At 39.9% G+C, this 23,979-nt stretch overlaps 1 protein-coding gene and 1 non-coding gene across 8 annotated transcripts in view; one reads left to right on the top strand and one right to left on the bottom strand.

The window, feature by feature from the left end:
- The window catches only part of PRPF4B (pre-mRNA processing factor 4B), a 54,727-nt gene extending 31,236 nt beyond the window's left edge, over positions 1-23,491 (bottom strand). For 3 of the 7 annotated variants that reach the window (XR_004958861.1, XM_036255364.1, XM_036255363.1), the window contains exons 1-3: positions 23,322-23,453; positions 11,301-12,500; positions 6,082-6,258 (exon numbers count right to left, since the gene is read on the bottom strand). Coding sequence is in view for 4 of the 7 variants with exons in the window: in XM_036255364.1 (XP_036111257.1) it covers positions 6,082-6,258; positions 11,301-12,500; positions 23,322-23,362 (1,418 nt within the window). In the remaining 3 variants the exon portion in view is untranslated. Of the gene's footprint in view, positions 1-6,081; positions 6,259-11,300; positions 12,501-23,321 lie in introns of all 7 variants that reach the window. The other 4 variants (XR_004958859.1, XM_036255362.1, XR_004958860.1 and 1 more) reach the window with 3 other exon arrangements.
- On the top strand, positions 7,265-7,371 carry LOC118627304. The gene has a single exon (XR_004959068.1). It is a non-coding gene; the product is annotated as a U6 spliceosomal RNA (small nuclear RNA).
- Positions 23,492-23,979: the final 488 nt, after the last annotated feature.

Below are 23,979 nucleotides of genomic sequence, written 5' to 3'. Positions count from 1 at the left end.
GAAAATTACTGAAACATAGCTACTCCACTTAATGACTACACAGGAGCACAGAGAACTAAGAGGGTGATGGAAATATTCTATATCTTGATTATGGTGGTACTACAGTTCTGTCAAAACTCATATAACTTTACACCAAAAATGGTGAATTTTACTTTATGTAAATAATGTTTCAATAAACCTGATTTTTTAAAAAACCGCTGCTGCACCCTGGCCGGTTTGGCTCAGCAGTTGGAGCGTCGGCCTGTGGTGCAGAGAGACCCAGGTTCGGTTCCCGCTATGGGCACGTACCTTGGTTGCAGTTTGTCCCTGGCCCTGGTTGGGTCATGCGGGTGGCTGCCACTTGATGTGTCCCTTTCACATCGATGCTTCTCTCTCTTCCTCTCTCCCCCTCCCACTCTATTTGAACAAAAAAATGTCCTCAGCTGAGGATTAAAAAAAAAAATTCCAGTAACCTCTGCACAAAGCAGAATGGATCTCAGCTCTTTCCCCTACTGTCAATAGTTACTGAATAAAATCGGTTTTCACTCCTTTAACTAATGTCTGGATTTATTAAAAAAAAAAAAAAGTAGAAAAAGTAATATTAAAAAATCGCTGCTACTAAGGCATGGGAAGGAAAAATATGACAAAAATCCTAAGTTTAATAAATATGACCCTCAGACATTTTTTTGAATCCCTCAAGGTTAAATCCTCATGTTAAACAAACAGAAACTATTATTATAGTTCAAGCATCAAGGGTGAAGTTTATGTTAGAAAGAACTGGCACTCCAAACATACAAGGTTGTGAATCTACAAAGGAATGGTCAACTCCCTGTTAATTACATCTGACCACTATGTATATTTCCAATCTCTTCTGAAACTTACCAAAAGGACACTAAAAAGAACAATTAAAAAGAAAAACATGCTCTGGTTGGTTTTTCTCAGTGGTTAGAGCATTGCCCCTCAGACCAGCGAGTCTTGGGTACAATTCAAATCAAGGGCACATACCTCGGTTATGGTTTGGTCCCAGCCCTAGTTGGGGTCATGCAGGAGCCAATCAATCGATGTCTCTGTCTGTCTGTCTGTCTCTCTCTCTCTCTCTCTCTCTCTCTCTCTCTCACATAGATGTCTCTCTCTCTCTCTCCCTCCTTCCATCCCTTCCCCTCCCACTTTGTCTGAAAATAAACGAAAAAATATCCTCGGGTGAGGATTTAAAAAATAAAATAAAATGAAGGGTCCACATCTTCTTTAAAGCAAAAAGAAAGAAAGAAAATCTTAACTGGTGCAGCCGCTATAGAAAACAATATGGTGTTTCCTCAAAAAATTAAAAATTGAACTGCCATTTGACCCAGTGATCCCACTTATAGGACTATACCTTAAGAAGCCTGAAACACCAATCAGAAAGAATATATGCACCCCTATGTTCATAACAGCACTATTTACAACAGCTAAGATCTGGAAACAGCCCAAGTATCCATCAATAGACAAGTGGATAAAAAAGCTGTGGTACATTTACACAATGGAGTACTATGGAGCTGTAAGAAAGAAAAATCTCTTACCCTTTGAGACAACATGGAGAGACCCGGAGAATATTATGCTGAGCAAAATAAGCCAATCAGAGAAAAAAAAAATCACATGACCTCACTTATTTGTGAAATATAATGAACAAAATAAGCTGATGAACAAAATAGACCCAAAGACATAGAAGTAGGGATCAGACTGACAAACCTCAGTGGAAGGGGGGGAGGGTGAGAAAAAATAAACCAAAGAATTTATATGCATATATGCATAACCAAAGGACACAGACAACAATGCTGTGAAGGGGGGGTGGGTATGGGAGCAGGGAAGAGGGTGTCAATGGGGGAGAAAGGAGAAACACCTGTAACAAAAATTAATTTTAAAAATAAATAATTTTTAAAGAAAATCTTTAGGCAAAGAATATGTGAGGAGACATGACAGCTGAGATGCCAACAAAATCTTGAAATATGCAAATCAAAGAGTAGTTACAGATCAAATCTAAGCGTTAGTCCTAGAAACAGATAAGGTAAAGAAACCAGTCAGCGCATGCCACAAACCCCCCAACAAACTCAAGAACTGGAGATACTATGTCCTCTGAAGGATAAAGCATGAGGCAAAAGCTACAAAGAATTGCCTGAAAGCCTTTAGGAACAGCATGACTCTATATATTCCTATTCCTGGCTCAGCAGAAAATACCAATCATCCCCCTTTACATTCTGGCAGAATAATTAAGATTTTTTTTATTATGGAGAGGTGCTAAGACTTATTTTATAGAGAGGTACTTGCAGCAAAAACTGGCCCAAGGTACAGGAGAGGCACTCTACCAAAAATAGGATTAAAGGGAAGTTTATTTACATCATGAAGGACCAAAACGCTATTGCCGGCCATGTCTGTACTCTCCAGCAAGAGATGAGAGCATTCTGGAAAACTCACAAGCCCAAAAAAAGACATAGTTGCTGATAATGCTAAAGTCTCTACTTAATCACCCTGAAGTGATACCCATAAAGTTTCACACTGTCAAAATGGAAGAAAGCTTATATTCAGCAGTATCTACCTTTTTTTTTTTTTCTTTACTGATTTTGAGAGAGAACGGAAGGGAGAGGGGGAGAGAGACAGAGGTAGAAACATCCATTGGCTGCCTACTGCATGCCCCCCACTGGGGACTGGCCCACAACCTGGGCATGTGCCCTGACCAGGATTCAAACCAGTGACCTCTTGGTGCATGGTCGACGCTCAACCACTAAGCCACACTGGCTGGGCAGCAGTACCTAACTTTTAAGTCACAACAGACAGCAAGAAAAAATTCAGCTCTTTGAGGAAAGTCTTCAGATGAAAAAGTAAATAAGCAGCAAAAAACATCTAGAAAGAAACAAGTACAGCTGACCCCTGAACAACATGGGCTTGAACTGCATGGGTCACTTATACGTGGATTTTTTTCAATGAATACAGTATTTTCTCTTCCTTATAATTTTATTTTCTCTAGCTCACTTTATTGTAAGAATATAGTATATAATACATATAACATAAACAAAACATGTTTTAATCAATCCAGTCAACAGTAGAATATTAGAAATTAAGTTTTTGGAAAATGGAAATCCATAGGTGAATTTTTAATGCCCCTTATCCCATGTTGCTCAAGGGTCAATTGTACAGGTAAGAAAAAACTATAAAAAACAAAAAAACTCCACAAAACAAACTCACTATTATCTTTGACATAAGAGGTGCTATTTCACCCAGCTGGTGTGGCTCAGTGGTTGAGTATGGACCCATGCACCAAGAGGTCGCTGGTTCGGTTCCGGGCACATGTCCAGGTTGTGGGCCAAATCCCCAGTGGGGGGCATGCAGGAGGTGGCAAATCGATGTTCTCTCTCATTGATGTTTCTCTCTCTCTCTCTCCCTTCCTTTCTCTCTAAAATCAATAAAGAAAACAAACAAAAAAAGAGTTGCTATTTCCATAAAACAAAAGTAAAATGTTATAATATAAAGTAAAGAGTCAACAAGGTCTTGGAAATAAATACACACACACACACACACACACATAGGGGTTGGCAAAAGTATATCTACAGTTGTAATGCAAATAAATACCAACAATAATATAAGAATAAACTGTGGTCCTGGTCAGTTTTGCTCAGTGGTTAGAGCATCCAACCGCAGACCAAAGAGTCACAGGTTAAATTCCAGTCAAGGGCACGTACCTGATGGCGGTCCCCAGCCCAGGTTGGGGTTGTGTGGGAGGCAGCCAATCTATGTGTCTCTCTCATGTCGATGTGTCTGTCTGTCTGTCTGTCTCTCTCTCTCCCCCTCCCACTCTATCTGAAGATAAATGGGGAAAAAGTATCTTTGGATGAGGATTTCAAAAAAAAAAGAAGAATAAACAGTTTCACATACTCACAACTGTAAACCTACTTTTGCCCACTCCTGTGTGTGTGTGTGTGTGTACGCACATGTGAGAGAGCCTCGGGGGGGGGGAAAAATCAGTACAAGGGTAAGAAGATACAATGAGAAAAATCTAGACTGAAAGTAGAACAAAAGAACAAACATTAAAGATGAGTGAAAATTTTAAAAAAATCAGTAGAATAATATAGAAGGTCCAATGGAAGGAAAACAGAATATAATGGGAAAGAAAGCAAACAAAAACAAAAAAAGAGAAAATTTCCCAGAATAGGCAACCATAATCATCCTGCCTTAAAGGGCCTATCTAGTGCCCAGCAAAATTAATGGAAAGAAAAAGCCACACACCAAGGCACATTATAGTGAAATTCCAGAACATTAATTATAAAAAGAGAGGGAGAGGCCAAACCACTGTGGCTCAGTGGATTGAGCATCGTCCCACGGACTGAGAGGTCCTAGTTTCATTCCTGGTCAGGACACATGCCCAGGTTTTGGGCTCGATCCCCAGTAGGGGGCTTGCAGGAGGCAGCTGATGGATGTTTTTCTCTCACAATGTTTCTCTCTCTCTCCCTTCCTCTGTCTAAAAAAAAAAAAAAAAAAAAATCAATAAAAACATATTTATTTAAAATAAATTAAAAAAATAAAAAGAGGGTGAGAGGAGAAAAAAGCAAGTTGATATCAGAATTAGACTTCTCAATAGCAATATTGGAAACTAAAAAACAACAGAACAACAATTTCAAAATTATTTTTTTTAGAGTAATATATGACAATTTCAAAATTCTAAGAAAAAATGATGTCAACCAAGAATTCTATTCTTTGACACATCAGCAAGGAGAATAAAAGGCATTTTTTTTAAGAGACATAGATCCCAAAATATAAGTCCTTTCCATGTACTTTCCTCAGGAAGCTAGTGGAGATTCATTACCAAAGCAAGAAGGTAAAACCTGAGAGACAATGGATAAAGGAAACAGAATTAGAACAGAAAGGAAAACAAGGGAATACCAAGAGGATAGGAAACCAAATTCCATAATGATAACTGTATAAGTAGGCCTATCCGTCAGTTTGGAGCCAGAAGGCTAGAAGCATTAGAATGAAGGTCCTCTCTTCCTCCAACAATTGCTCAGCAAGGAACAATATGCTTACGATCATAATAACAACTATATCTTGAAGCATAAAGAAAGGTGAAGAAATCAGGCAAAAAAGAAATGTGAAGGGTAATATTAAAAACTAATTGTCCAGCCCTGGCCAGTTTGGCTCAGCGGTAAAGTGTCGGCCCGCAGACCAATGAGTCATGGGTTCAGTTCCAGCCAAGGGCACGTACCTCGGTTGCGGTTCATCCCCAGCCCTGGCCGGGGGGTTGTGTGGGAGGCAACCAGTCGATGTGTCCCTCTCACGTGGATGTTTCTCTCTCCCTCCCTTGGATGAGGGTTTAAAAAAACTAATTGTCCAAAGTAGGAAATCAATAGAAAATATGACAGTAACTTTAGAAAATTTAAACACACATGCTTAGACAAAGCATTTCTACTTTAGGAACCTAGGATACAAAATACTCAAGAGATATGTAAAAATCTATCCAGTAGTTGCAATACTAGCCTTTGGTGTACTGTTTCTTTAAATTTTATTCCTGTATGATTTCAAATAAAAATGTTAAAACATTGGCAAATGAACATCCATTTATGCTTTAGGTTAAAATACGTAATGTATATGTGTTATTTTAAATTGATTCCCTGCTTTAAAAGTCAACCTTTTAGATTAACCAACTAACTACTAACTACATGTGTTTCATATAAAATGGTTTCTACTACCATGAATCAAATAGGTCTTTGTCCAAAGAGTCTTTCACACCTAGCGAGGACATCATCTTGAGGCCATGCTCTTAAGGGGTCCAAATACAAGTTAACAGAAAAATAAGCATGGAACTGTAAGACAGACAGGAAACTGGGCTACTTATTTATTACCCTATGATCTATCCTGCTAGTTTAAAAAAAAAACATCCTAGGTGTCACTCATTTGGTATTTATCTCTCAAATAAATCAGAAAAAATGTTCTACTTTTAAAAGAACACTGATTTTAAATAAATAAGTAAATAAATAAATAAATAAACAAATAATAAAAGAACAATGATTTATTTAAATTTGAAGGAAAATTATATTAAACATTCAGATTTTAATGAAACAAAGGGTAACATATCTTTACCTTCTCCGAGGGGACCTGCTTCTTCTTCTGGGAGACCTGCTACGCCTGAGTGGTGAACGAGACCTCCTTCTAATGGGAGATCTACTTGCTCTTCTTCGGGTAGGAGACCACCTACTGATCGGGCTGGCATCTTTTGATCTCTCGTGTCTACTGAGGATATCGTCTCGAGGTCGTGTTCTTAAGGGGACCAAATACAAGTTAAGAAGAAAATAAATTAAATCAAAATAAATGAATTTCTTCTACATGTAATGAACATCTTAAGAAAGGGCATGCTAGCCCAGCTGGTGATGGTTCAATGGTTGAGCACTGACCTGTGCAACAAGAGGTCACCAGTTCAATTCCCAGTCAGGGCATATGCCCAGGCTATGGGCCAGATCCCCAGTGGGGGGGCATGCAGGAGGTGGCCAATCAATGTTCTCTCTCTTCAATGTCTCTGACTCTCTCCCCTCTCCCTTTCTTTCTCTCTGAAACCAATAATAAAAAATTGTTTTTTTATCCTCAGCCGAGGATATTTTTGTTTTGCATTTATCTTCAGATAGAGTGGGAGGAAGAGAAAGAGAGAGAAACGTCGAAGTGAGAGAGACACATCAATTGGCTGCCACCCGTACAACCCCAACCGGGGCCGGGGACGAACCATAACCGAGGTACATGCCCTTAGTGGAAATTGAACCACAGGCCAACACTCTAACCGCTGAACCAAACAGGTCAGGGCAAGAAATATTATTTAAAAAAAAAAAAAAAATATATATATATATATATATATATGCAAAGTCATTTTATTAGAGTGATTTTTAAAAACCCATTTTTGTGCTTTTAGCTATTATTCTAACTTCTATCATTAATGTTTATCACTTCTACAATCATGCAAAAATCTTACTGGGAAAAAATTTGTCTTTCCAAAATGTTTGTCAGAAGGAAGACCACTTTAAAAATAAATGTTCAGCCTGGCTAGCATAGTCAGTGGTTGAGCGTCAACCCATGCACCAAGAAGTCACTGGTTCATTCCTGGTCAGGGCACATTCCCAGGTTGTGGGCCAAATCCCCAGTAAGGGGGCATGCAGGAGGTAGACAATCGATGTTCTCTCTCATAGATGTTTCTATCTCTCTCTCCCTCTCTTTCCCTCTCTCTCTCTCAAATAAAGGGGGAAAAATGTTTTTAAATAAATAAAAATAAATGTTCACAGTGCTTACTTCAGCAGCATACATACTAAAATTAGAATGATACAGAGAAGATTAGCATGGCCCCTGCGAAAGGATGACACACAAATTCATGAAGCGTTCCATACTTTTTAAATAAAGTGTTCAAAATGTTAAAAAGGGCATGCTAAACTAAAGGCAGTAAACATAAATTGAACATGATTTGTATGTAGCAAAACTTCAATTCAAATGATCACAATGCTAAATTTTGACATTTTTGCAATTAAGAGTCTTATTTTTAATATATTAGTTACATATAATAGCATCTTACAATCAATGTTAACCTTAGAACAAGGAAATATAAGGAAGGGTTTAGGAAAAAGGACAGTCCATCTAGTCATTGAAATACACATCAGTATAAATTTCCTAGAAGGAAATTTGGCAGTAACTTTCTATAATGTAAATGTATATAACCACAGACTTTGCGATTTCACATCTGTGAATCTACTATACAAAGAAACCTCACACATAACCTATGGATATCTTTGCATACTATCCTGAAAAACTGTAATCAGCCCTGACCAGTTTGGCTCAGAGGTTAGAGCATTGGCCTGCAGACCAAAGTGTAATGGGTTCAATTCCTAGTCAAAGGCAGATACCTGGGTTACAGGTTTGATCCCCAGACCTGGTCAGGGTCGTCAGGGAGGCAATCAATCAATATGTCTCTCTCACATCAATGTTTCTCTCTCTTCTCTCCTCTACTCCTCACTCCTCTCTCCTTCTCTTACTCTCTCTCCCCATCCCCCCTTCCTCCCTCCTTCCCTTTCACTCTATCTATAAATCAATGGAAAATATCCTTGGGTGAGGATTAAGCAAAAAAAAAAAAAAAAGTAATCAACCTACATTTTCATCAGTTTCAACAAGAGAATGATGAAAGATATTATGGTACACCTACATTGTGAAATATAGTGCTGTTATATAAAGAATTTTAAAAAAGCCCTGGCCAGGTAGCTCAGTTGGTTACAACATTGACAAGGTTGTGGGTTCAATCCTCGGTCAGGGCACACACAAGAATCAGCCAATAAATAAGTGGAACAACAAATCCCCCCCCCCCGCCCCCAAAAAAATAAACTCAGCCAAACTGGACTGAGTATTGTCCCATGGACTGAGAGGTCCTGGTTTGATTCCCAGTCAGGGCACAAGCCCAGGTTTCGGGCTCAATTCCCAGTGGGGGTGCATGGGGGAGCAGGCAGCTGATCTCTCTCACATCAATGTTTCTATCTCTCCCTTCCTCTCTTTCTAAAAAAAAAATTTTTAAATAATAAATTTTTTTTGAATTTTAAAGATCTTTATGTATTATCAGAGAAGTGTTTGATGAAAAAAGCAAATCACTGTTAACATGAATAACATGACTCCATTTGTGTTAGAAAAAACATTCAGAAAAAGGGCTAGAAAGAATCCTCTTAGGAGTGGCAGTGGAAGAAGAAGAGAATTTAAATGCTTCTGTATTTTTTTTTTTTTTTTTTTTTTATCCTCACCTGAGGACATTTTTCCATTTTTTGTTCAGGTAGAGTGGGAGGGAGAGAGAGGAACAGAGAAAGAGAGAGAAACATCGATGTGAAAGGAACACATCAAGTGGCTGCCACCCGTACAACCGACCAGGGCCGGGGACAAACTGCAACCGAGGTACGTGCCCCTAGTGGGAACCGAACCCGGGTCTCTCAGGACCGCAGGCTGATGCTCTAACCGCTGAACCAAACCGGCCAGGGCTGCTTCTGTATTATTTAAATTTCTCTTTAATTAGTATTTGTTGTATAATTTAGAAACATATTTTTGTTTTAAAAATTCAACTCTCATCCTTAATAAAGTCCTCAAAATATCCTTCACAAACTGAAAGCAAATAGAGAGACCTGGATCATTAAGAAAACACTTCAGCCCTGGCCGGTTTGGCTCAGCGGTTGGAGCGTCGGCCTGCGAACCTGAGAGTCCGGGGTTCAGATCCCACTAGGAGCACGTACCAAAAAAAAAAAAAAAAAAAATAGAAAGAAGTTTTAAAAAGAAAACACTTCAGATAACATAATCAGTAACACTAACAACTGCCTCAATGCGGGAAACCTAAAGCAGTGGTTCCCAATCTTCCTAATGCCGTGACCCTTTAATTCAGTTCCTCATGTTGTGGTGACACCCAACCATAAAATTATTTTTATTGCTACTTCATAACTGTAATTTTGCTACTGTTATGTCTTAGGCGACCCCTGTGAAAGGGTCTTTCCACCCCCAAAGGGGTCGCGATTCACAGGTTGAGAACCGCTGAGGAATGACAATGTAATTTAGAAGTAAAGAATCAAGGATATCTCTTAATATAGTGCTCTTTGAAAAGAGCATACTTGAAATTTCCTGAAAACTATGACAAATCTCATGATGAGAATTTAAGAACTGATAAACCAAATGTATTACACAAATATGAATTATTTTCATTATTAATGGTAAAAAATAAAATCTTTTTTTTTTTTTAATCCTCACCTGAAGACATTTTTCCATATTTTGTTCAGAAAGAGTAGGAGGAAGAGAAAGAGAAACATCGACGTGAAAGGGACACATCGAGTGGTTGCCACCCGCACGACCCAACCAGAGCCGGGGACAAACTGCAACCGAGGTACGCGCCCTTAGCGGGAACCGAACCCAGGTCTCTCTGGACCACAGGCCAACTCTAACCGCTGAGTCAAACCGGCCAGGGCTAAAATCATTTCTTATACCATTCTTCCTAAACGAAAGAGTTATTTTTTGCAACAATTAGATTATAAGTATATGAATTAGTAACAAAAAATTTCCACTTTCACCCAGCAGGTGTGGCTCAGTGGTTGAGCATCAACCCATGCATGCACTAAGAGGTCACCAGTTCGATTTCTAGTCAGGGCACATGCCCAGGTTGTGGGCCAAATCCCCACTGTGAGGGGCATGCAGGTAGCAGTCAACCGATGTTCTGCCTCATCGATGTTTCTATCTCTCTCTCCCTCTAAAATGAATTAAGAAAAAAAAAAATTTTTTTTTTAATTTCCACTTTCAATTTAATTGAATTTTGGGGTCAAAAGAAATTACAGTTCCAATTTATATTGTTAAAATTCAAAATCATGCCCTGGCCAGTTTGGCTCAGCAGTTAGAGTGTCGGCCTGCGGTCCGGAGAGACCCGGGTTCGGTTCCCGCTAAGGGCACGTACTTCGGTTGCAGTTTGTCCCCGGCCCTGGTTGGTTGTGCGGATGGCAGCCACTCGATGTGTCCCTTCACATCGATGTTTCTCTCTCTCTCTCCCTTCCTCTCTCTCCCTCCCACTCTATCTGTACAAAAAATGGAAAAATATCCTCGGGTGAGGATAAAAAAAAAATAAAATAAAATAAAATTCAAAATCATGCCAAGTCAAGAGAGTAAATAGACAGATCACAAACCTTAAAACTGATATCTCCTTTTTTAAAGTAAAAAATTTCAGCCTATACTGTTCAATGAAGTAACAATCGCCTCTAGGAACTATACTCCCTCCCCATTAATAGATATACAGAGCTTTATCTGCCAACTTACTTGGCTTTAAAGAAATAAGTCTGAAAATTAGATATTAAATTAAGAACCTGAAAACAAAAGTGTTTCTGTCACCAAGTTCAATACTAGTAAACTGTCCATATTTAAGATACACAATGACAAAAGGGCAAATATTAATATAGAAAACTGAATAGATTATACTTAAAACTGTAGCCCTGATTGACACGGTTCAGTGCAGTTAATGTGTTGGCCTGTACACCAGAGAGTCACAAGTTTACTTCCAGTCAAGGGCACGTACCTGGGTTTCAGGTGCAATTCCAGGCCCTGGTCGGTGTGCATGTGGGAGGCAACCAATCAATGTGTCTCTCTCACATCAATGTTTCTCCCTCCCCCACCCTTCTACTCTCTATGGAGAAATATCCTCCAGTGAAAATTAACAACAACCAAAAACACCTCATTACTATTTCATCTTTCATCATCCACAAATTCTAGTTTCTCCTTTAAAATCTGGTGCATTTTTAAAAAGCACTAACATTCTGAAAATGAGGTACCTTGGGGAAGAAAGTCGTCTCCTTTCTGGTTCTCTTCGTTTCCTTTCCAAGGATCGGCTCTTGGCTCTTCTACCAGGAGACAGAGTTCGAGAAGGTGATTTGCTCTGCTTAGACCTTCTATCATTTAAAAGTGGAGATCTACTTCTTCTTGATTTATCACGTTGTTTTGGAGACAAACTTCTTCTTTTAGGACTACGACCAGGTCTTCTACTGGGTGACCTGTTTTCTTTCCCAGAAGAAGCATCTTTAGAGGGAGATTTAATTGGCTTCTTTTCTTTATCAATTTCAGACCGTTTTGATTTTCTCTCTTTGGACCATGACCTTCTGTCTTTGGATTTACCTCTTAAGTCAACTGGAGATCTGGATTTTTTGCCTCGATCACGACTTCTGCTTTCATTTATAATTGGGGATTTTTTTCTATCTTTTGACTTACTTTTATCTTCAATTTTAACCTTGTCATCAGTAGGAGATCTGGCCTTCCCAATTTTCTCTTGAGACCGCCTTCTAAGAGTAGGAGATTTTGATTTTCTTGCTTGATCTTGAGACTTACTTCTTTTAGATGGACTTTTTGACTTTTTCCTCTCCTTTGATTTACTCCTAGCTGGCTTCTCTTTAACTATTTCAACACCTCCCTTACTTTTCTTTTTATCAGACCTATGTCTAGTCCGTTCTTTGGATCTACTTTTACTTCGCTTTTTTGTACTATTTTTATTGTCCATAAGTTCAAGTTTCCCCTTTGTAGTTGAAGACCTAATACTAGACCTATTTCCATTTCTTGCCTTTTCATGAATTTCCCCCTCTTCTTCAGAGCCAGATTCATAACCTTGTAATATAAGCCCCATCCCCGACTGGACCTTTCCTTCCATTAACTCATTATCAAGTTCAGCTTTAATCAAGGCTCTCTGTTTTTCCAAGTCTTCCAGCAAAGCTAAATCATCAAGTTTAGTTCTTTTTGCCGGAGACAAACCTTCTTTGTCAGAAGCATCAATAGCTTCTTTTCTTTTGTGTTTCTTATGTTTATGCTTATGTTTATGTTTTTTATCCTTGTCTTCTTCTGAGGAATGTTTATGTTTCTTATGTTTACTTCTGTGTTTATGCTTCTTTTTTTTGTGACGACTGTGCTTATTTTGAGATTGGTCTTCTGATACTTCTCCATTTTCTTCATTTACACTCTTTTCAGAATTATCTGCATCTTCCATCCTATAAATGTATCAAACACATTTTAAAATCATATCATTTGTCAAGCATTCAGGGTTATAACAAATAATGACGATAAAATACATTTCAATGTAATACACAAAAGAATCTCCCATTTTCTTTTTTTCATAAAATGCAGACATATTGGGAAACTAATCTCTTTCTTCATTTGAAATTCAGAAGCCTACCTTTAAAAAAATCTCTAGGGCCAATACTGAACCATACTCCAAATAAGCACTCCATGTGTGCACTAGTGGCTGATGGTGATAGTATAAATATACCTCCAAGGGTTAAAACTTCAAAGTAAACTGACCAGGAGTTAAGACTCTTGGCCTATAGCAGCCACTGAGCAATCATGTGGTTGAACCACATCAAAAGCTCTTTTGCAAGTCAATAATAGTCCAAAATCAGCAATTTCACATGGTCCAACCCAATATTTGCTCAGCTAAGTTTCAAACGAAGAGATTAGTTTCCCAAAATATGTTCATATTACTAGGTGGCTTTTGTGCTTAACTTTTTGGGCTATGCTGAGTTACAGAGTTTATGATTCTAAATTATTTTGCTAAATCCTTGCAGTTCAGTATTCCCAGGTTAAACACAGGCTACCTCAGCAATATTTAAATTTACCCTTTAAAGTCAATCCATATTAAATCATTACATCCTATAATGAGACCAAAACCAGATTTTAATTATCTGAATTCAGGACATCATACTATTTTTGAAAAAGTATGTGGATTATTTTGTCAAAGTCCTTCAAAATATACAGTCCTGTACTTTTAGTAAGTTTATTTTAATGCCATATATTACAAATAGCTCCTTGCAAGTTAAGAATAAATCTATTCATTCAATCTCTTTTAACATTTTTTAAAATCATCTATACTTAAATGTAGACATTAAGCCCGGTAACAAAAAAACAAAGATGTACAGACCAATACCTGCCTCCCTCAAGAAAATTATAGTCAGTGGAAAAGAAAGTATAATGATAATGACATGAATAAGGACATTATGGCAACACAGAAGATCACATGAAATCATTTTGAAAATGATCAAGGAGCCCAGCCAGTGTGGCTCAGTAGACTGAGTGACCTCCCATGGACTGAGAGGTCCTAGTTTGATTCCCAGTCAGGGCACAGGCCCGGATTTCAGACTTGATCCCCAGTAGGGGGCATGTGGGAGGTGGCTGATCAATGTTTCTCTCTCACACTGATGCTTCTATCTCTTTCTCCCTTCTCTCTCTCTCTCAAAAAAAAAAAAAATCAATAAAAACATATTTAAAAAAAAAAAAAGGTCAAGGGAAGTATCTTATGTGAGATTACAGAAAAACCCAAGCTATTTGTTAAGCAGGAAGTTTGGGCTGAATAAGAAATGTTTATCCGGAAGGTACATTAGGTGAAAATAACACTGTAACACTGTCCTAGAGAATGAGTAAAAAAATTAACCAGAAGGGGAGAGGTACTTTAGGGTGAAAAATGTGACAAAAGGCATAGTTATATATAGTAAACTGTAAACAGATTAGTTTTGTCAGGGCATCCAACTTGTGGAAGAAAGTAGTCTAATGAAGGTTAAGATCTCAATGGACCAAATCCAGCTAACAAGATACAGTACGAGATTCTGGGAGTAAGTGGCTGATTCAGGCAATAGATGCTATATAGGCTCACTGGAGTCAGAGGCCCAGGAACTGCAAGGTATGATTGTTGGAAGGGGTATCGATAAGGACATTGCCATTGTGGCATGTGTTGGAGAAGAGTCTGGCCCTCCAGCCAGGTCTGTGTTCCATAAAGAACATACTGGAGGTTTTCTTGAAGTTTTTAGTTGACAATGAGGGAGTATGCAGAATATGGAGAACATAACTATCATGGCAAGAACTTGCAATTTTTAGGTGTCAGATTGCCAATATCCATTTCTGATACTACAGACTATGGGAAAGAAAAAAGTATTAAAAGAGAGCTGCAGAGCAAGCTGTGTCTTCTGGTAAGAGTTAGGTTTTAGTTTGAGCTTATTTCTTCCTAGTGAGGTATGAGAAATCAGGATAAATATAACAGTGTTCTCTATCATCAACTGTTCTCAAAAGACCTGGAAAAAGAAAGTATAGTATCTTTGTATTAAAAACAAACAAACAAACAAAAACAGGGAAAATCACAGAAGTAGAAAATAGGTTACAACTTTGTATAGGCTACACCCTCACATAGGCAACCCTTGTCCAGAAATCGCCCATCCCACAATCCAGGTGAAGCATATAAACCTTGACTCACAGGGGGAAAACTATGAGAAAGAATGGATTAGGTTAATTCAAAATATGGAGACAGGTATGAAGAACCTTTTTAAAGGTTGAGAATGATTTTCAGGTAAAAATCTAAGTGCTCAAAGTATAAGATTCAGGTCAAGCTAACTGCAGACCCTTTAAGTATCCTCAAGAAAAAGGTTAGGTGGTTAGGCAGTGTCCACAGCCAGACTACCTGGTTCCCATCCTAGGTTCAACTTACTAGTTGTTTGGCCTTAGGCAAGTTTAAGATCTCTCTGATCTGTAGCCACCTCATAAAGTGGAAAAAAGTAATAGCATCTACCTCAAAGTATGTTGTGAGAATTGTACAAAGCAACAGATGTGTTTGAGTTTGTGTGTGTGTTTTAACATGGTGAAAATAGATGTTTATTGGTCACTGGAATTTTTTAAGTATTTTAGTATTGACAGTATTACAGATGTTTCCCATGGACACAGGCAATAGATGCTATTAAGGCTTAAAACAATGTCTAGCATTAACCAAGTGCCAAAAAAGTAAGCTGTTATTATAGTTCAGATACTGGATAAATAAATAGATTTAGATTTACTCATCATGACACTGGAGCTGGCAGGGCTGATACTAAGAATGGTATTTTAAGGAATTACTTCAAAAATCCTGGACTCTAGCCCTGGCTAGTTTGGCTCAGCAATTAGAGCGTCGGCCCTCAGACTGGAGAGTCCCAGGTTCGGTTCCCGCTAAGGGCAGTACCTCAGTTGCAGTCTGTCTGCGGGCCAGGTCGGGGTCGTGCGGGTGGCAACCAGTCGATGTGTCTCTCTCACATCAATGTTTCTTTCTCTCTTTCTTCCTCCCTCTCTCCCTTATGCTCTATCCAAAGATAAATGTAAAAATGTCCTTGGGTAAGGATAAAAAAATAATAATTTTTTAAAATTCCTGGATTCTAGAGTCAAATTACCTTATTAAAATGTTGCCTCCAGACCTGGCCTGTTTGGCTCAGCAGCTAGAGCACTGGCCCATGGATCAAAGGGTAGGGGGTTCCATTCCCAGTCAAGGGCATGTACCTGGGTTGTAGGTTTAATCCCCGGCCCCAGTCAGGGTCATGCAGGAGGCAACCAACTGATGTGTTTCTCTCACATTCCTCTATCATCCCCACTCCCTAACCAACCCCCCCATCTAAAAATCAATGAAAAATATCCTCAGTGAGGTAGGGATGTGTGTGTGTGTATTGCCTCCAACATGGCACACCTAGTATAACCTTAAGCAAGTAATTTCTCTATGCCTCAGTGTTCTCAACTGCAAAAAGTAGGGAAATAAAAGTATTGACAAATCAGAGGTTTGTCTTGGCAATGAGTTCAAACAAAGTCCTCCAGAAATATTGTCTCTCCATGTCTCCATTACAGATGAGTCGATACGGTTCATGCCTAAGGACACACATACATCAAGCTAGAGAGAAGGCTGATATTACATTCCAAATTAGTAAAGAGCTCTTTCATTTGAAGGAAGATGCTTTTAACATGACAGAGCAGTGTCCAGCCAGTGTGACTCAATGGTTGAGCATAGAAACATATACCAAGAAGTTGCTGGGCTCGGCTGGTGTGGCTCAGTGGTTGAGCGTTGACCCATGCACCAAGAGGTCGCCAGTTCGATTCCCAGTTAGGGCACATGTCCAGGTTGTGGGCCCAATCCCCAGTGAGGGGCACGCAGCCAATCTATATTATTATTATTTATTTTATCCTCACCCGAGGACATTTTTCCATTTTTTGTTCAGGTAGACTGGGAAGGAGAGAGAGGAACAGAGAGAGAGAGAGAGAGAAACATCGACGTGAAAGGGACTCATCGAGTGGCTGCCACCTGCACGACAAACCAGGGCCGGGGACAAACTGCAACCAAGGTACACGGCCCTAGCAGTAACCAAACCCAGGTCTCTCTGGACCGCAGGCCGATGCTCTAACCGCTGAGCCAAACCAGCCAGGGCTCTATGTTCTTTCTCATCGATGTTTCCGTCTCTCTCTCTCTCCTTTCCTCTCTCTAAAAATGAATATATATATATTTTTTTAAAAAAGAAGTTGCCAATTGGATTTCCAGTCAGAGCACTTGCTTGGGTTGCAGGCTTGATCCCCAGTAGGGGATATGTAGGAGGCGTCCCGTTAATGTTTCTCTTTCACATCGATGCTTCTCTCTCCCTCTCCCTTCCTCTTTCTCTAAAATCAATAAAAACATTTTGTTTTAAATGACAAAGCATATCACTACTCTTCATGACACTTGCTTACTGCTTCTTACCTCATTCAGAGTCAAACTAAAATCCTTTACAAAGCCTCATACAATCTGCCCAACCTCAATACTTTTTTTTTTAAATCCTCACCTGACAATATCTTTTCCATTGATCTTCAGAGAGAGTGAAGGGGGAGCAGGGATTGATATGAGAGAGACATATCCATTGGTTGCCTCCCACACGCGTAGCAATCATGGCTGGGGATCAAACCTGCAACTCAGGTATGTACCCTTGACTGGGAATTGAATCCATGAACCTTCAGTCCACAGGCTGACACTCTAACCACTGAGCAAAACCGTCTAGGGCCCAACCTCAAAACTTTGAACCTACTACTCTCCTCTCACACTCATCCCACTTCAGCTACACTGCTCTCCTTGAACAAGAAGTACACCTCTAGGCCTTGGTACTTATACTTACTGCTGCTTCCTCTGCCCGGAATGCTTTCCCCAGTTGTATATATTGCCGGTTCCTTTGCCAACCTCAATTCTTTGTGCAAATTATATTTTCTCAGGCAAGTCTTCCTGATCAACTCATTTTCATCGCAATCCCCACCCTACCACACACATATTCCCTTTCTTTGCTTAATTTTTCTCCAAAGTAATTGCCACCACCTAATATAATTCTTGTTTGTCTCTTCCTATCTTGAGCATAAACCCTGTGAGAGCAGAATTTTAATGTTTAATTCATTGCACTATCCCTAAGACCTAGATTATCTAACCTATAGAAGGTACTCAATAAGTATTTGTTCTATCAATTAAATGATTTATATAAAATAACATATAGAAACTGTATTCATTACACTACAGTTGGCTTATACTGGCTATACTGTACTCTTAGCCCTTGACAGTAAACATTTTCTTTTTGCTCAGGTGTTATCTGCAGTGATTTCACAGTGTATACATCTATTTCTTGAATACCTCAAATGATTTAATCACCTCCTTCCCCAAGAAAAATCTGCTCTTTGAACTCTTTTCTAAAGCTTTCTATAATTTACAAGTCTTTCAAGAAGTTTCACTGAAAATTCTTAGAGTTTACCAAAAGATTATCTAGCTCCTAAAGTTTCTGAGAATCATGATCTACATCATGATGCCCAGTGTTACTTGAGTCATTCCCATGAGTGACCTCAGTTTCTATTGAAAGTTAATGAGTGTTATCTCAAGAAATGACTAGGTTACTGATAAAAAATGCTATGAGCATCTTAGAGCCAGGTAGGTTAACCTTAATAATTCTAGAGTTCTTCCACACTGGAGTTAGGCATAGAGCAGACCTTCACCTTCCTCAGTTGATCTCTAAGGCAAATTTCATAGAAAATAACAACTGAAGTCTGACTAGGTAAATTGGGAAAACTTGAACTCCACGAGTCAACAGCATAACATATTACATATAATGAGCTTGTGCTAAGACAGCTAATTAGGTTCATTATTAACAACTTTCTTCTAAAGCTTTAGGGAAAGGTTTCTTGTTAAGAAACATGATAGTCTCACAAGAAGGGTGAGTACAAATAGTCTGAGACCTAGAGACCACACTCACGTTAACTTTTATTAGTGCATTATAACTGTTCTATTTTATTAGTTATTATTCTTTATCTCAACTTTATCATAGATATCTATGTATAGGAAAAAAGAGAGAACAGCCTTGGCCACTTTGGCTCAGCAGTTAGAGCATCGGCCTATGGTCCAGAGAGACTCGGGTTCGGTTCCCGCTAAGGGCATATACCTCGGTTGGAGTTTGTCCCCAGCCCTGGTTGAGTCCCTTTCAAGTCAATGTTTCTGTTTGTCTCTCTCTCCCCCCCCCCACTCTATCTGAACAAAAAACAAACAAATAAAAAAAATGTCCTGCTCTGGCCGGTTTGGCTCAGCGGTTAGAGCGTAGGCCTGCGGTCCGGAGAGACCCGGGTTCGGTTCCCGCTAAGGGCACGTACTTCGGTTGCAGTTTGTCCCCGGCCCTGGTTGGTCATGTGGGTGGCAGCCACCCGATGTGTCCCTTCACATCGATGTTTCTCTCTCTCTCTCTCCCTCCCACTCTATCTGTACAAAAAATGGAAAAATATCCTCGGGTGAGGATAAAAAAAAAAAAAAAAAAAAAGTCCACAGGTGAGGATTAAAAAACAAACAAACATAGAACAAATATACCTTTGAGATACTGCAGGTATGGTTCCACACCACTGAAATAAAGCGAATGTCACAATAAAGCAAGTCAAAAAATCTTTTTGTTTCCCAGTGCATATAAAAGTTTTTAGCCCTGGCTGCCTTGGCTCAGTGGTTAGAGTGTCAGCCCAAGGACCAAAGGGTCTTCGGTTCAATTCCTGGTCAAGGTGACCTTCCTGGGTTGCAGGTTTGATCCCTGGCCCTGCTCAGGGTCCTACAGAAGGCAACCAATCAATGTGTCTCTCTCACATCCACGTTTCTCTCTCTCTCTCTCTCTCTCTCTCTCTCTCTCTCTCTCTCCCGCCCTCCCTTCCACTCTATCTAAAAGTGAATGGAACAAATATCCTCGGGTGAGGATTAACAACAACAACAAAAAAAGTTATTTTTACACTATACTTTAGTCTATTAACCGCAACAGCACTGTCTAAAAAAAGTACATTCCTCGCCCCGGCCAGTTTGGTTCAGCGGTTAGAGCGTCGGCCTGCGGTCCTGAGAGACCCGGGTTCGGTTCCCGCTAAGGGAATGTACCTCGGTTGCAGTTTGTCCCCGGCCCTGGTTGGTTGTGCAGGTGGCAGCCGCTCGATGTGTTCCTTTCGCGTCGATGTTTCTCTCTCTCTTGTTCCTCTCTCTCCCTCCCACTCTACCTGAACAAAAAATGGAAAAATGTCCTCGGGTGAGGATAAAAAAAAAAAAAAAAAAAATACATTCCTCAATTTAAAAAATACTTAATTTTTTAAAATGTTAACCATCACCTGAGCTGTTAAATAGTAACATCAAAGATCACAGATCACCATACTATAATAACACTAAAGTTCAAAACAGTGTGAAAATTACCAAAATGTGATACAGAGACACGAAATGAGCAAATACTGTCCAAAAAAATGGCACCAGCAGACTTGCTGAGGCAGGGTTCTACAAACCTTCAACTTGTAAAATACAGTATCTGTAAAGTGCAATAAAGCAAAACATGCCTGTGTATATAGAATTTGGTACTATCCATGGTTTCAGGTATTCACTGGGGGTCTTGGAATGTATCCCCTGTGAAAAAGGAGAACTACTGTATATAAATTCCATATATATAAATTTACATTTTGAAATTTAACACTAGACATTTAGTAGACGTTTGTCTATACCAACCTAGTCTACAACAGGTTTGTCATAAAACAATATTGATCGAGAAATGATTAACATCCTTCAAAGCACATTGTTTGTAAACAAAGCTGAGTTAAAAGTGCAGACAACATGGGAGTGTTTAACAGTATTTATTCATTTGTTTTGTCAAATGAAATGTACCAGTTTCACCTTTCAAACAATCCAGATGTTGGGGCATCTGGCACAATAGCCACGAACAATTTTAAAAGTAAGTGACCAGCCCTGGCCGGTTTGGCTCAGCAGTTAGAGCGTTGGCCTGCGGTCTGGAGAGACCCGGGTTCGGTTCCCGCTAAGGGCACATACCTCGGTTGCAGTTTGTCCCCGGCCCTGGTTGGGTCGTGTGGGTGGTGACCACTCGATGTGTCCCTTTCACGTCGATGTTTCTCTCTCTCTCTCCCCCTCCCACTCTATCTGAACAAAATATCGAAAAATGTCCTTGGGTGAGGATAAAATAAAATAAAATAAAATAAAATTAAGTGACCAGTTACCAACCACAAGTGTTATTCTAACTTCCTCTTTCACGTTTTTTGGTTTTTGTTTTTTTCATAGAATATTCTTTTTGATATCTTATTTGGGGGGCATACAATTTATGCTTTGGAGACAGCATGGTGAGAAAAGTGAATGCCATTGCTTCTTTACAAGTTGTAATTAAGCCTGTTTCTCTAACAAGTTAAACTACTTTAATACAGAACTAATGGAAATGTAAAAATAAGAATTAATTCAAAAGGCCAATTAGTCTTAAAATGAACTCCTTGACCCACACCTTTTCCAAATCAAGTTTAGGATTATGTTTCAAAGAATTAGAACTGCCACATCAAAAACTAGATCTTTATGGGACACTGCATAATAAACAAAAATTATTTCAAACCTTAAAGACTATTTTTAAAAGGAATCACAATGTATAGTGGCAGACCAGACCATACAATAGGTAGGAGCTGGGTTCTAAAACCAAACTGCCTATATGTAATTCTTGGGTCTGTCACTTAGTATGACCTTGGGCAAGTTAACTTAATTTTTCTGTGCTTCAGTATTAACATCTGTAAAACATGGGAAATAACAATACCTACTATCTTAGGGTTGTTATAAGGATTAAATGAGTTAATATTTGTTCATTGTTTTGAAAAGTACCTGGTATTTGGTAAGTACAAATAAGTCAATGCATACAAAAATGTAAATGTTTAAAACCACCCAAAAGGCTGAGCTAGATAATGAGACTGGCAAGTGTAAAAACCACTAAAAAGCCTTCAGGAAGTTTAAAACTGTTTTTTAATGTGTATTTTTTCTAAATGTTCTACTTTGAATAGATTCCATATAAACTAGCCAGTGTCCTCTAAAGAACTGTTTAGACACTAAAGTATACCCAGCATTCACTATGAGCAGCATACATAGTATTTGCTTTCATATCAAACTATTTTCTTTGTTAAACATTTTCAAATAATTCAAAGTGGAATACATACAGACCAAATATTCCATTTATACCCAATGTTCTGTGGGGGAGGGAAGGTGGAATTAAAGACTATCTCAGTGTCACTCATATTGCAGAGGCCTAAATAAAGTTATTTATTAGTATTAAATCTAGTATTTGAATATGTAAATAAAATATGGCTGAATGACTCCTCAAAATGAATCTGAACTGTCCCTGAAATCAAATGAGTGAACATAATACTATAGGGCTTTAAGCAGATTACTAGAATAATCAACTGTACAGCATAAGATTTGTACCGTACTGGCATAAACACTGTAACTGTGCCACACTGTGAACTCAATGAGAAAACAAAGAGGCAAAGTCTAGTTAAAACTTTAGAATCCATTTGCTGTCTTCTAGTCATATTGTGAAGTAATAAAGCAGTTTTTAAAAGTCCTTAATGAAAAACTTCACTGTCTAGCTTAGTAAAGCAAATGACTGAGGAATCCCACTGGTTGCACAGCAATGAAGTGCTGGGCCTTCTGGTGCAAAGATTTCTCCTATCTCTCAACGCCAAATTGCTGGGACATGTCTACCTCTTTCCTAAAATGGCTGGAAACAAATCAGATAATGCTGATGCAAAAAAAAAAAAAAGGTCGATATAGCAATATTGTTTTAAAATCCATTCTCTGTTATGTTCTTGTTTGAGTTTTCCTAGCATAAACACGAAAAACAAAATGCTGATTTCAGTTAAGCAATGGTTAGCCTCTGCAACACATACAGGTAAGCTTTCACTTGGCCGCATCTATTCTTATATTAGCTTAATCACAGACAAAGTGCTTCGGTTTGGAAGGAGCTAACAATTTCCAGTACTGTTTCCAGTGATGCTCCCAAAGAAGCTTTATAAACTCAGGCCAAAAAAGCCAGGCCTCAAACCCAAGCACTTGGTCTTACTTTGTCTCACGTTCACAAGTTGGCAAACAAGCTGCCAATAGGCAGGGGGTAAAATATCGGGTGTATGCTGGGGTAAAGAGCTCAGGGGTGGGAAGATGAACTGCACAAACTATAGCTCTGGGATGGTCAAAGGGTGACCCCAGCACTCCTTTTCCTCTCGGCTTTGTGGCTCTAAAGCTGACACCAGTAGCAGGACGACCACGGTACTGCATGCGGAAGGACGGAAAGTCTCAGGGCTTACCCGGGTGCCGCACTGCCCCTCGGATACCCAACACCGATGTTGCTGAGTGTTGCGGCCAGGGAGCTCCGCTCGGTCCCGGTGGGAGGACTAGGAAGGCGCGACCGCAGTGTCGCGGCAGCCGCCTAGCACACGGAACCTGTAGAGGCCGCTCGCGCCTATGCCTCCCAGGGCAACGACGCGCGGCAGGCCGCGGCCACCTTCGACCCAACAGACGCGGCCTCCGGGAAAGTGAAGCTCGCAGGCCGCCCGCCCGCGCCCCACGCTTGCCGCCCCACAACGTATCGAACGGGGAAAGGCAAAGTTTGGCTCTCGCCGTTAGGCCTGAACTTTCCCGCCCGCCCGTGCAAGTCTCCACCGTTTGCCACTCGGCAGTTCCAGGGCCCCAGTCTTTCGCACCACTCGGACAGACTACTTACTCTGGCTGTTCCCGCAGAGACTGAGCCTCCGCGGCGGCCATCTTGAACTTCCTGACTCCTCGGCGGCGGTGGCGGCGGTGGCGGCGGCTGCCCGGACGGTGGCGGCTAGTGGAAGTGGAGGAAGAGGGGGCAGAGCTGTCGCGCATGTGCTAAGCGCGTAGGGAACCGTGGAGCTCTGAGATCGCTCTTAAGAATCCAGATATAAAAGTGCATCCGGGGACAGGGCGAACGAACGTTATGACGCAACTTCCCGGGACGAGGGGGCGTAAGGAGCTGTAGGCGGCGCCTGCTAAGGATTTAAGGCCCAGCGATTTAGGCCTGCGCTCTAGACAAAGTGAGAACCGAACATTTAGCCCTCGCAACTTTCTTGGTAAGGAAGCAAAGGGAGTGAGTTATCGGCATCATGTGTGAGGTTCTGGTTTCTCTCTGGAGCCCAGAAGCTGAGTTATAAATTCTCGAACTAAGGCAAAACAAGGCGATGATTTTGCTTCTGGGCTGTGTTGGAGACATAATGAATGCCTTTTTACTGGCTAGATAATTCAATCAGAAATTGCATTAAGGGAAAATATTGAGAATACTGGAAAGTTCAAGGTAGACATAGAACGTACATGTATTTTAATATGTAACCGTTACTGATACATTTATTTGAAACTTGAAC

This window comes from Molossus molossus, unplaced genomic scaffold (genome assembly GCF_014108415.1).
Source record: "Molossus molossus isolate mMolMol1 unplaced genomic scaffold, mMolMol1.p scaffold_m16_p_12, whole genome shotgun sequence".
Classification (NCBI taxonomy): Eukaryota; Metazoa; Chordata; class Mammalia; order Chiroptera; family Molossidae; genus Molossus; species Molossus molossus.
Note: the sequence above shows the minus strand (reverse complement) of the source record. Positions and strands in the feature narration are given on the sequence as shown.